This window comes from Stegostoma tigrinum, chromosome 11, assembly GCF_030684315.1.
Source record: "Stegostoma tigrinum isolate sSteTig4 chromosome 11, sSteTig4.hap1, whole genome shotgun sequence".
In the NCBI taxonomy this organism is placed as follows: domain Eukaryota; kingdom Metazoa; phylum Chordata; class Chondrichthyes; order Orectolobiformes; family Stegostomatidae; genus Stegostoma; species Stegostoma tigrinum.
This window is the reverse complement of record NC_081364.1, coordinates 2,293,004-2,307,004: the sequence shown is the minus strand read 5'-3', so window position 1 is coordinate 2,307,004 and position 14,001 is coordinate 2,293,004. Positions and strand designations below refer to the sequence as shown.

The 14,001-nt window shown below is 45.8% G+C and overlaps 1 protein-coding gene across 4 annotated transcripts in view; it reads right to left on the bottom strand.

The window, feature by feature from the left end:
• Positions 1-14,001, bottom strand: part of aldh1l1 (aldehyde dehydrogenase 1 family, member L1) — a 75,935-nt gene that overhangs the window by 43,339 nt on the left and 18,595 nt on the right. For all 4 annotated transcript variants that reach the window (XM_059649691.1, XM_059649689.1, XM_059649692.1 and 1 more), the window contains exons 5-6: positions 11,621-11,722; positions 9,092-9,181 (exon numbers count right to left, since the gene is read on the bottom strand). In XM_059649691.1, the coding sequence (XP_059505674.1) occupies positions 9,092-9,181; positions 11,621-11,722 (192 nt within the window). The remainder of the gene's footprint in view (positions 1-9,091; positions 9,182-11,620; positions 11,723-14,001) is intronic.

Here is a 14,001-nt window from a genome sequence, read left to right as displayed (position 1 = left end):
AAGGAAACATTTTGGTAAAAGCAGAATTGAAAGCAGCTAAAAGGAGGTATACAGTGACATTAAAACTAAAAGTAGTGAACAGGAAGAGGGATTAGAACAGAAATCCTGTCAGAGCAGAGTAGAGCCTCTTCAAGGTGAGCATACCTGCAACAGACATATACCGCCTGTTCCTAGCTACTATCTGTTCTGAAGAAGGGTCTCTGGACTCAAAGCATTAACTCCGTTTTTCTCTCTCCACAGATGCTGCCAGACCTGGTCAGCTTCTAAAGCAATTTCGGTTTTTTTTTCAGGTCTCCAGCATCTGCAGTTCTTTGTTAGAGTTTAATCATTTCAGAAACACGACACACCCTCTAAGGCAATGGGCCCTCCCTAAGGTGTGGTCCCCCCGACTTGCCGCTAGTGACTCCAGGTCTAACCAGGGTTGTGTGTGACTGGAGCATGACTTTGTATTCCAGATGTCTCGATGTAACGTCAGTATTTTATTCATGCCTGGGATTGATTTTTGGTGGTGTTCTGTAATGATCTCTTCAGATCTGCACTGTTTTTAACTTTTTATTATTTATAAAGCACCATTCCGCTAATCTTTGAGTCACTGATGAATTTGCACATGTGACTTTATAATCTATCATTTATAGAATTATTTAGAATGGCTAGAGCAAAGAACAAGTCTATTCAGTGTACCATGTGATATCACTTTAAAGGCACTGATACAGAAGCTTGAATACATGCACGAACAGATTCAAGAACACCTTCTTCCCTGCTGTTATTAGACTGATGAATAGATATCTCTACCTTCAGATCTAATGTTGATCCTGCTTGGCTCACCTCCTGCACAGTTGTAACCTGGTATGCCTCACTCTGTCGAAGCTCCTGATGATCTGTGTGTCATTGTTGGCCGTGATTTGCCTGTGCTGTTCTCAAACAAAGATTTTCACTGTACTTAGGTATACATGATTGCAACGAATTAAATATTGCTTTAAGAGCTCAGTATGCCAATGAGCCAAGAGCCAAGATGTCATCACAATACCAGAAGCTCTGGTCTTTGCATTGCAGACTGGCGACAGTGACCACAACAGCCTCACATTTACCATCACCATGGAAAGGGAAAGGAGCCGTCACCAGGGGAAGATATTTAACTGGGGAAAAGGAAACTATGACGCCATCAGGCAGGAGTTGGGAAATACAGATGGGGAGCAATTGTTCCACAGAAAGGGCACAGCAGACATGTGGAGGCTGTTTAAGGAGCAGTTGTTGTGAGTGATGTATAAATTTGTTCCTCTGAGACAGGTAAGAAGGGGTAAGATCAAGGAGCCTTGGATGACGGGAACAGAGGTGCTTCTCGTCAAACAGAAAAAGGCAGCGTACGTAAGGTGGAGGAAGCAAGGGTCTAGCACAGCTTTAGAGGATTACAGGCTTGCTCAGAAGGAGCTCAAAAGTGGACTGAGGAGGGCCAGGAGGGGGCACGAAAAAGGCTTGGCAGGAAAGATTAGGGAGAACCCGAAGGCATTTTACTCATACGTGAGGAATAAGAGAATGATCACGGAGAAGGTAGGGCCGATCAGGGATAGCATAGGGAGCTTGTGCGTGGAGTCTGAGCAGATAGGGGAAGCCCTAAATGAGCTTTTTGCTTCAGTTTTCACTAAGGAAAGGGACCTTGTTGTGAATGAGAACTTTGAGGACCAGGAAAACAGGCTTGAACAGATCAAGCTTGAGGAAGTTGATGTGCTGGAAATTTTGGCAAACATTAAGATTGATAAGTCCCCAGGGCCAGACCAGATTTATCCTAGGTTGCTCCGGGAAGTGAGAAAGGAGGTTGCTAAGCTGCTGGCGAAGTTCTTTGCTTCCTCACTCTGCACGGGAGTCGTACCGGAAGATTGGAGGGAGGCAAATGTTGTTCCTCTTTTCAAGAAAGGGAATAGGGAAATCCCTGGAAATTACAGACCAGTCAGTCTTAAGTCTGTGGTCAGCAAGGTTTTGGAAAGAATTCTGAGGGATAGGATTTATGACTCTTTGGAAAAGCATAGCGTGACTAAAGGGAGTCAGGATGTCTTTGTGAGGGGCAGGTCATGCCTTACAAATCTTATTGAGTTCTTTGAGGAGGTCATGAGACAGGTTGATGAGGGTCGAGCAGTGGATGTGGTGTACATGGACTTCAGCAAGGCATTTGATAAGGTTCCCCACGGCAGGCTCATTCATAAAGTCAGGAGGTATGGGATACAGGGTGATTTGGCTGTCTGGATTCAGAATTGATTGGCTGACAGGAGGCAGAGAGTGGTTGTAGATGGTAAGTATTCTGCCTGGAGGTCAGTGCTGAATGGTGTCCCGCAGGGCTCTGTTCTTGGGCTTCTGCTCTTTGGAATTTTTATAAATGACTTGGATGAGGAGGTTGAGGGGTGGGTTAGTATGTTTGCTGATGACACAAAGGTTTGAGGTGCTGTTGATAGTATCAAGGGCTATTGAAGGCTTCAGCGAGACATTGACAGAATTCAGAGCTGTGCTGAGAAATGGCAGATGGAGTTCAACCTGGATAAATGCGAAGTGATGCATTTTGGAAGGTCGAACTTAAATGCTGAATATAGGATTAAAGGCAGGATTCTTGGCAGTGTGGAGGAACAGCGGGATCTTGGTGTTCAAGTGCATAGCTCCCTCAAAGTTGCCACCCAAGTGGATAAGGTTGTTAAGAAAGCATATGGTGTTTTGGCTTTCATTAACAGGGGGATCGAGTATAAGAGGTTATGCTGCAGCTCTACAAAACCCTGGTGAGACCACACTTGGAAATATTGTGTCCAATTCTGGTCGCCCTATTATAGGAAAGACGTGGAGGCTTTGGAGAGGGTGCAAAGGAGGTTTACCAGGATGCTGCCTGGACTGAAGGGTTTGTCTTACGAGGAGAGATTGACTGAGCTCAGACTTTTCTGTCTGGAGAGAAGGAGGAAGAGAGGTGACCTGATCGAGGTGTACAAGGTAATGAGAGGCATGGATAGAGTCGATAGCCAGAGACTTTTCCCCAGGGCAGGATTGACTGCCACGAGGGGTCATAGTTTTAAGGTGTTAGGAGGAAGGTATAGAGGAGACGTCAGAGGGAGGGTCTTCACCCAGAGAGTTGTGAGCGCATGGAATATTTGCCAGTGGTAGTGATGGAAGCGGAGTCATTAGTGACATTTGAGCGATTGCTGGACATGCACGTGGACAGCAGTGAATTGAGGGGAATGTAGGTTAGGTTATTTTATTTTTGGGTTAGGATTATTCCATGGCACAACATCCTGGGCTGAAGGGCCTGTACGGTGCTGTACTTTTCTATGCTCTGTGTTCTAGTGTGTGCATTAGTTTAGCTGTAAATAAACCCACTAGAAGGAGACAAGTTAGCAGAAACTACATAGTTCACTGGTGTTACATTTAGATAGCGGAAGGAATCATGACAAAGGTGGCAACAGTGATTATTAATTTTTTCAAAAATACATTGAGCAAAGATGGTGGTGCTACTGTTTGAACACTGTGTGGAGAAATGGCCAAGAAGATTCAGAAGCATTCCAAAGTCAAAAGTTCCCACTGAACAAAAACATTTTAAAAAGTACAGAAAAGTGAAGAAAGCACGACATTTTTCCGAGATTTGAGACGGCGTTACATAAAAATGAAAGGATTTTTGGAAGTCAACCCCAAATGCAACAGAGAAAAAATGCACTTCAAACAGAGAAAAACAGGCGAGCTACAGTTGGGAACCATCCCAGGTGAACAGATCAAGATTTAAAACCGAAAGAACTGCGGATGCTGTAAATAAGGAACAAAAACAAAGTTGCTAGAAAAGCTCAGCAGGTCTGGCAGCTTATGCGAAGGAAAAAACAACATTAACGTTTCGGGTCCAGTGACCCTTCCTAAGAACTGGAAGAAGGGTCCAGTACTGAGGGAGGGTCATTGGACCCGAAAAGTTAACGCTGTTTTTAACTTCACAGATGCTGCCAGACCTGCTCAGATTTAAAACAGGATACAGAACAAAAAGTAGAAAGTTTCTAATAAGTTCAGCCCTGAAGGTAAACAGGAGCTGTGTAACGTAAAATATCAAAGTGTCAGTACAAAGCTCCAAGCAGGCTGCAGAGCAGAAACATGACTGAAGGTACACATAAAGTGTCCCCGTTGTGATATGATGATGGAAAATCTCTCCATGTCAATGGCATCTGAAAAAAACAAGCAAGAACAGAAGTACAGATACCAAATCCCCAATCATGGATTGGAAGGTCACTGATGTCCTAGCTTCGGTTGAACTCTAAGTAAAGACAGCATCAATGCTTCATAGATTAAATAGTAACAGATAGGGGTAAACAAGCAGATCAAATATTGATATAAATTGGGAATGAAAAGCTGCAGTGAATCAATATTTCTGACTAATCTGAAGAGGACCAGAAAGGTCCTGCAAAGATATGAAAACTACTTGAAGGTCAGCTTCAGCTGAGAGTAAATTCTAAATTTGTTGCTTAGTATTGATGTTCTAGACGTTACATGAATCACACGGCCACTTTCTCAGTAGATGCTGTAACAAGGCAATAAGTGTGATTTTTCAGAGACTGGGATTCTGAGCATGGATAATGGAGTTGGTGATTGATTCAACATCCACTGATGCACTTCAGTACTTTTGGTAAAAAAAAAGAAGCCAACAGCATTGATTTGAAGCAAATATGAAGCCAATGTAGCTGCACAGTAGCACCTGCAAACACTCTGGGCAGCAAACAGTTTTGGTACCATATCCACGACAGAAAAAGCAGTGGCACATTGTACCGACCATGAAGCATTCATGCATGCCAAGACCTGGGCATGGCATGACAGCACAGAACAACAGTGGACCCACGTCTATAAGGACCCTGGCTCCACTGAGACAGCCAGAAGCTCCAGCAGAGAATAACTGAGCAGAGGGCAGGTGCAGCAGGGAGTCACAACAGCAAGGACTACACCAGAGACCGGTGTGAACACAGGCTGCTACACTAAGTTCAGAGGGAAAGTGGAAACGCTTCCAAGCAGAGGATGAACAGGCTCCGCACTGTGAATGGAACACACTGAGGACAAAGTGAAATCATTAGCAGCTTTTTCCACTTTCCCAAACAAACCCATAAAATCCAGTCAAAGCTACGGGGTTACCATCTCCAACAAAGATCAAGGTTGTAAGCCAAGTGCGAATGATACAATGAGCCTCAATTCCCCAAAACAGGACAAACGGCTTGCTAAGCAACAGAAGGTAAAGATGATCAGTCTGCAGATGCGGAACTACCTCAGATACACAGAGGACACAGGCTCGTAGTCTCAGTGGGACACCTCCACTACTCAGAGGTTCCCAAAGGGTACATGAGTCGCAAAAGAGTGGCAGGATCGGACACACTGAGCCTGGATTTACAAAAGGGAAATCATGCTTGACAAATCAACAGGAATTCTTCAAGGATATAACTAGCAGCATTGATGAGGGGGAGCCCATGGATGTGGTTTATTTGGGCTTTCAGAAGGCTTTCAATAAAGTCCCACGTGAGAGATTGATGTGTAAAATTAAAGTGCATTGGACTGGGGGTAGTATATTGAGATGGATACAATCTTGATTAGCAGACCAGACACAAAGAATAGTAATGAATGATTCGTGGGATACTACAGCGATTAGTGCTAGGACCCTAGCTATTCACAAAAATATTAATGAGTCAGATAAGGAAACAGACTGTAAATCTCTAAGTTTACAGATGACACAAAGCTGGATGGGAGGATGAGCTTTATGGAGGATGCAAAGATGTATCGGTGCGATTTGGATAGGAGTGAGTGGATAAATGTCTGGTAGATGCAGTCTAACGTGAATAAATATGACTTTCTCCAATTTGGGAGCAAAAACAGGAAGGCAGGCTATTAGAGATAGTATGAACTGCAGTTGCTGGAGAATCTGAGATAACAAGGTGTGAAGCTGGATGAACACAGCAGGCCAAGCAGCATCAGAAGAGCAGGGAGGCTGACGTTTCAGGCCTATACCCTTCTTCAGACTTTCTGGTCTGGCCTAGGCCTGAAACGTCAGCCTTCCAGCTCCTCTGATGCTGCTTGGCCTACTGTGTTCATCCAGCTCTACACCTTGTTATTTTCAGTAGATTATTATCTGAGCAGCTGTAAATTGAGAGAGGGGAATGTTCAACAAGACCTGGGTGTCCTTGTGCACCAGTCGCCCAGAGTGAGCATTGCAGGTGTGGCAGGCAGTGATGAAGGTAAATGGGATGTTGGCCTTCATAGCGAGATGATTCGGGTACAGGAGCAGGGATATCTTGCTGCAATTATACAGGGCCTTGGTGAGACCACGCCTGGAGTATTGTGTACAGGTTTGGTCTGAATATCTAAGGAAGGATGTTCTTGCTTTAAAGGGACCGGAGTGCAGGGTTAAAAACCTGATTCCTAGGATGGCTGGACTGACATATGAGGAGAGATCGAGTTGGTTAGGATTGCATTCACTTTAGAAGAATAAGGGAGGGATCTCATAGAAACCTATAAAATTCATTCCGGTCTAGATGGGGTAGATGCAGGGAAGGTGTTCCCAATGGTGAGGAAATCCAGAGCCAGGGGTCATCATTTAAGAATGAGGGATAAATCTTTTAGGACTGAGGTGAAGAGAAATGTCTTCACCCAGGGAGTGATGGCCCTGCCACAGGAAGTAGTTGAGGTGAAAACACTGTGCTTCCAAGAAGGAGGTGGACGTGATTTTTGTAACTAAAGGGATCAGGGATATTGGGAGAGGGTGGGATTGGGATATTGAGCTCAATGATCAGCCATGATCATATTGAATTGTAGAGCAGTCTCCAAGGGTTGAATAGCTTACTCCTGCTCCAATCTTCTGTATTCAGTGTTTCTATGTCTTACAAAGTCACTCTATCCAACAGAGCAATGTTGAGGAGCAACAGAAGCCAATTCAGGCTTCTTGCAGTTTGACATTGATACAGTGGTGATTCCTTGTGCTATAGATAGGTAAAAGGTATGTGGATTCTGTCTAAAGTTCACTTGCGGGACAGCTATATTTATTTACAGCTGAGCTAACAGAACAGCCTGAAGCGAATGCAATCAGACAATGATGCTGTGACAGAACACTAGGACAACAACCAACACAGGACAATAACATGCAAACAAGCGTAAGCGAAGGCAAACTCCACACTTCCAGAAAGTTACACCAACATCGGGAAGAATTGTCAAATCACCAAAACAATGCACAGACTGTTAGACTTCCGCAGCTGTGAACTTTACAGTGCTATGTCCGCACTCAAACTTCAAAATCCTCATCTTTATATAACCAAAATTGCAATTGCCCAATGTTCATGTCCTTTAAATTTGAGCATTACAAGATTTATCTTTGGGAAAATATACACTTTAAACCAGTGCGTCTTTAAGAGTTCAATATGCAGATGAGCCGTAGGTGAAAGCGTCATCATGTGACCAGAGGCTCGGGTCACAGTGTTGTGGCACTCCAAACTTAGGCTGTGTCTGACGTTTAGAGTCGAAACAGTGTGAAGCTGGAGGAACACAGCAGGGCAGGCAGCATCAGAGGAGCTGAGTCCTGATGAAAGGCAGAAACCCAAAACATTGACTCTCCTGTTTCTCTGATGCTGCCTGACCTGCTGCGTTTCTTCATTCCACACTGTATCGACTCTAATTCCAGCATCTGCAGTTCATGCTATTTCCATGTGTCCTGAAGTTTACTCTGTTCTATGTACATAATTTAGCTGTAAATAAACTCACTGGCAAGCTTTAAACAGAATCTACGTACCTCATTTGCTTTGCATATTGACGGTACAGTGTCTACATCAAACTCTCCGTAAAAGAAACTCAACTTGCTCCACTCTCCACCTTTTCCCATAGCCCTGTACATGTCCCTTACATTTTTTAATGAATTCCTTTTTGAAAGCTACAATGTAATCTGCCTTCATCACCCTCCAAGGCCTTACATTCCAAATCCCACAACCTGCTCCATAAGATAAACTCTTTGTGTTGCAATTTTTTTTAACCAATCACCTTAAGGCTGCAGGCTCTAATTTGCTACCTGTTGACCAATGGGAACAGCTTCTCCCTGTATCTCCTGTGCAGACCCCTCAGTATGTTGAACACCTCAGTCACATACCCTTCAAACTATCTTCTCCCCTGACAATGGTCCTAGCATACTGATCTCTCTCTCTGGAGCGCACGAGGCCGAGGGGGATCTGATTGTGGGGTACAAAATTTGAAAGGCACAGACAGAGTAAATCATGACAAACTTTTCCCCATGGCAGACATATCTAAGCCCAGAGGGTGTAAGCTTAAGGTGAGGAGAAAGTGATTTAGAGGAGACCAGAGGAAAAAGTTCTTATACCTAGAGGGTGGTAGAAATATAGACCGTGCTCCCGAGAGGGAGGTGGGGGCAGGTATTCACACAATATTTCAGAAGCATCTGGCTGAGCACTTACAATGCCAGGGCACAGGAGGTTATGGACCAAGTGGAGCTAAATGGGATCAGTGTAGATTTGGTTTTTGTTGGTCAGCATTCACACTGTGGGCCAAACAGCCTTTTTTCCAGCTGAGTGGCTCTATGGCTTGATTGAATGGCTCTTCAATAGTGAGCATAATTTTTAAGATGCTGGTCTGATCACATGTCAAGAGCTGTCTTACAAAAATTGCAGATCAGCACTAGATCCACATGGAGTCTTGACTATGTAAACGACCTGTTTATCAACTTCTCCATCTTGCTGCAGGTGCTACGAGAGATGTTTCATGTGCTACTTGCAGCATCTCCTTACAGTGACTGGGCACCATCACTATCCGATCAACAAACGCCCATACTTCACCTGCAGCTCTCTGAGGATAACTCCTAGTCCTGACATGTCAGAGGTGTTTTTATCACCAATCATTTAGAACCTTCCTCCTTTAACAAGCAGGTTGAGTGACAAACTTCTTAAAGTGAAAGGAAGCGCATGGCCCCAAACCCCATCCCTGGCCCATCTTTCTCTCAGTCAGATGTGGCCTCATGACCTAGCCCAATGTTTTCCCTGAATATTTGATTTGGACACCATGGAGAACCTTGAGTTGGATCACTATCTGCACCACTATTCCACTCAATACTTACATGTCCATTCACCTCTGACCAGGCTCCAGGGACCTTGTCGTTGCCTCGGATCCAGTTGTGAATGGTCTCTGCTGGCTGATCCCAGTTAATCTGCATGGATGCACAATGATTAAGGTAGTCATTCTCTGGCCAGTCAATACCCTCCGGCCACCTCCTGCTCGTGCCTAAGGCTGCTCTGGGCCTTCTCACTCACACCGGGTCTATTTACCCATTCTCGCTGTTCTCACTACTGGTTCCCAATCCAGCAAGACACTGAACTGAATATTATCATCCTTATAGAACATACAGCATAGTATAGTACAGTACAGCACAGGAACGGGCCCTTCGGCCAACCATGTCTGTGCTAACCATAATGCAATACTAAACTAATCCCACCTGCCCTCTCTTCATTGTCTGCTCATGTTTCTGTATAAATTCCTTTTCAACCTTGCCATCACATCTTCATCTACCGTCTCCCCTCACAGTACGTTCCAGGCACCTACCACTCTCCGTGCAAAATAAACGTGCCTCGCACATCTCCTTTAAACTTGCTCCTTCTGACCTTAAACTTATACCCCCCAGTCTCTGATATTCCAACCCTGGGAGGAAAACTCTGACTATCTGCCCTAGCTGTACATCTCATAATTTTATATACATCTATCACATTGGCCCTCAGTCTCCGATGCTGAAGTGAATACAAAGTAAATTTGTTTAATTTCTCCTTACAGCCACAACAATCCTATCCAGGTACCATCCAGGTAAACCTGTTTTTCTCTCCTACATTTAAGCCCTTCCGTCTGTCCCATTGCATGCAATCCACTTTAGACTTATAGCCCTGATGGAGACCGACGTGCATTCCACTCTGCCTTTTAAATATCACTATTTGATGGATTACCCTCCTGTGAAGTACTTTGAGGTTTTCCACAGCGAAATGGGCTCAATACAGAGGTGATGAATCAAAGGAACACATGAACTTGCAATAGGTTTTATCCAAGCTCCTGGCTACTTGCTGGAAGTGTCCAGGAAGTGCTGGACAAACTCAACCAGACCAGCAGCTTCTGCGGATAGCGGAAAAGAGTTGATGTTTCAAATCTAAAATAACTCTGTCATGCCAAACTCAAAGAGTCCTCTTGGACCCGAAACATGAACTCTGTTTCTCTTCGCTGATGCTGATGTTAATCCCTCTCCCTCACACTGTCACTCAGTAACCCCCCGCCCCCCCCAGCGCCCTGTGTTACTGACTGTATCCCTACTGATGTTAATCTCTCTCCCTCACACTGTCCCTCAGTAACCCCTCTCCCTCCCCAGTGCCCTGTGTTACTGACGGTATCCCTACTGATGTTAATCCCTCTCCCTCACACTGTCACTCAGTAACCCTTCTCCCCGCCAGCGCCCTGTGTTACTGTCTATATCCCTACTGATGTTAATCCCTCTCCCTCACACTGTCATTCAGTAACCACTCTACCCCCCAGAGCCCTGTGTTACTGACTGTATCCCTACTGATGTTAATCCCTCTCCCTCACACTGTCACTCAGTAACCCCTCTCCCCCCCAGAGCCCTGTGTTACTGTCTATATCCCTACTGATGTTAATCCCTCTCCCTCACAGTGTCACTCAGTAACCCCTCTACCCCCCAGAGCCCTGTGTTACTGACTGTATCCCTACTGATGTTAATCCCTCTCCCTCACACTGTCACTCAGTTACCCCTCTCCCCCCCAGAGCCCTGTGTTACTGACTGTATCTGTACTGATGTTAATCCCTCTCCCTCACACTGTCACTCAGTTACCCCTCTCCCCTCCAGCGCCCTGTGTTACTGACTGTATCCCTACTGATGTTAATCCCTCTCCCTCACACTGTCACTCAGTAACCCCTCTCCCCCCCAGCGCCCTGTGTTACTGACTGTATCCCTACTGATGTAAATCCCTCTCCCTCACACTGTCACTCAGTAACCCCTCTCCCCCCCAGAGCCCTGTGTTACTGACTGTATCCCTACTGATGTTAATCCCTCTCCCTCACACTGTCACTCAGTAACCCCCAACCCCCAGGGCCTTGTGTTACTGACTGTATCCCTACTGATGTTAATCCCTCTCCCTCACACTGTCACTCAGTAACCCCTCTCCCCCAATAGGGCCCTGTGTTACTGACTGTATCCTTACTGATGTTAATCCCTCTCCCTCACACTGTCACTCAGTAACCCCTCTCCCCCCCAGCGCCCTGTGTTACTGACTGTATCCCTACTGATGTTAATCCCTCTCCCTCACACTGTCACTCAGTAACCCCTCTCCCCCCCAGCGCCCTGTGTTACTGACTGTATCCCTACTGATGTTAATCCCTCTCCCTCACACTGTCACTCAGTAACCCCTCGCCCCCCCCCAGCGCCCTGTGTTACTGACTGTATCTGCACTGACATTAAACAAGCTCGCTCAGCCTGTTATGCTGTCTTTTTACCCTTTCAGCACCCCTCCATGTTGCCAGTACAAACACTAAATAAAGCTTACAAGAGGAGACAAAGGAATATATGACCTGAATGAGCTGACAAAGAATGCAATACCTTTGCGTTTTCTTTCTTCTGAATTGCCTCGTATGTTGCTCCCTCAGAAGGCTGTTTGATTTTTGGGGCATTGCCGCTGGCAATCAGCTCCACTGCCTCCACCTGCAAACCAGTCAAACATGGGCTTGTTAGTGTCTGGGCCCGCAGCGGGACTGTCCCCCTGACCTGCCCGACCTCAACTGCGGCTGGCATTGGTCTGCCGTCTGCAGGCTCTGAGCTGGAAGGCTGTGTGACTACAGCAAGCAATCCGGGCTGTCAGTCCCAGAGAGAGTGGCACGCTGGTGACACATACAATGGGAGAAACTGGGAGTGGGAGGAGGTCATCCAGTCTTTTGAGACTGTGCCACCATTCAATATGATCATGGCTGATCCTCTATCTCAACAACTTCTTTCCATAACCCTTCATGCCTTTATTTTCTAACAATTTAACAATCTACCAAAAGGGGAGGTGATGGCCTAGTGGTATTATCGCTGGGTTGTTAATCCAGAGACCTAAATAACATTCTGGGATGTGGGGTCAAATCCTGCCACAGCAGATGGTGGAATTTGGATTCAATAAATATCTGGAATTACGAATCTAATGATGACCATGAATCCATCGTTGGAAAAACCCCATCTGGTTCACTAATGCCCCTCAGGGAAGGAAACTGCCATCCTTACCTGGTCTGGCCTAAACGTGACTCCAGACCCACAGAAATGTGATTGGCTCTTAACTGTCTGGGCAATTAGGGATGGGCAATAAATGCTGCCTGGGCAGGAATGCCCTCATCCCATGAATGAATAAAGAAAAAAAATTTATCTACTTCTTTCTCGAAAATACTCAGTGACTTAGGGTCATAGATTGATAGAATTATATAGCAGTGAAACAGACCCTCCAGCCCATCGTATCCATGCTGACCAACAAACAACAACTGGTACAGCAACGGCTCTGCCCAGGACAGTGAGAAACTATAGTAGGTGGTGGGTACAGCCCAGACCATTCATGGATTCCACTTACATAGCTCACTGCCACAGAATGGCTGCCAACATCATCACAGCCCCCTTCCACACTGGTAATGTTCTCTCTTCCGTTAGGCAGAAGATACAGTTCGTTGAACACACACACCAGCTGGTCCAGGAACAGCTTCTTCCCGGCTGTTATTAGAGCAATGAATGGACTCTTTAACCTCACGTAATGTTGATCTTGTTAAGGATGTCCTTGCCCCGTGTGTGACCTGTGTGCCTCACTCTGTCCAAGGTTTCTCACCCTATGCTCCATCTGTCCTTGCTTAGGCATGTCTGCTATGGGGAAAAGATTCTCACAATATACTCTGTGTCTCCCATTATTGTGTGTACCTCAATCAGATCCCCACTCAGCCTCCTCTGCTCCGAGGTAAAAACCCAACCTATCCAGTCTGCCCTCGTAACTGAGACTTTGCATCCCAGGCAACAGCAAATCCTCTGAGGTGTGGTTGAGGACTCTGGGTCTGTGGTCAATGGAGTTCGGAAGGATGACGGGGGATTTGATTGAAACTTACAGAATACTGAGAGGCGTGGATGGAGTGGACATGGAGAAGATGTTTCCAATAGCTGGAGAAATTAGGATCTGAGGGTACAGCCTCAGAGTGAAGGGATGACCCTTTGGAACTGAGATGAGGGGAAATTTCTTCAGCCAGAGGATGGTTAATCTGTGGACCTCCTTGCTGCAGGGGGCTACAGAGGCCAAGTCATTAAGTGTATTTAAGACAGAGACAGATGAGTTCTTGATAAGGAAAGGAATCAGCGGTACAGGCAGAAGGCAGGAGAAAGGGGTTGAGAAACATTTCAGCCATAATCGAATGGCGGAACAGACTCGATCGGCCAAATGGCCTAATTCTATTCCAATGCCTTATAGTCCTGCCCTGGTGAATCCCCTCTACACCCTCTCCAGTGCAATCCCATCCTTCTGATAGTGTGGTGACCAGAGCTGGATGTAGTATTCCACCTGTAGCCTCAGCAATGTTTTATAAGGTTGGAACAAGATTTCCTTGCTCCTATGTTCCCCGCCCCGGCTAAAGAAGGTAAGCATCCCCTGTGCCTTCTTTCCCCGCCCTGTCTCCCTGTGCTGACACCTTCAGGGATCACAAGGTCCCCTTGTTCCTCAGCACTTCCCAGGAACCTACCATTCGTTGTGTAAATCCTTGTCTTATCACTCTTCTCAGAATGGATGAGTTATCAGGGTTAAATTCCATCTGCCATTGCTGTGCCCGATTTACCAGCTGATCAATATCAGACTGTAACCGGAGACTGTCTCCCCCATTATCAACACCGCCACCAATTTCTGTGTCATCCTTATTAATTATACCTTCTACGTTCACACCCGGGTTATTAATGTGCGTAAGGACCCAGCACCGATCTCTGTG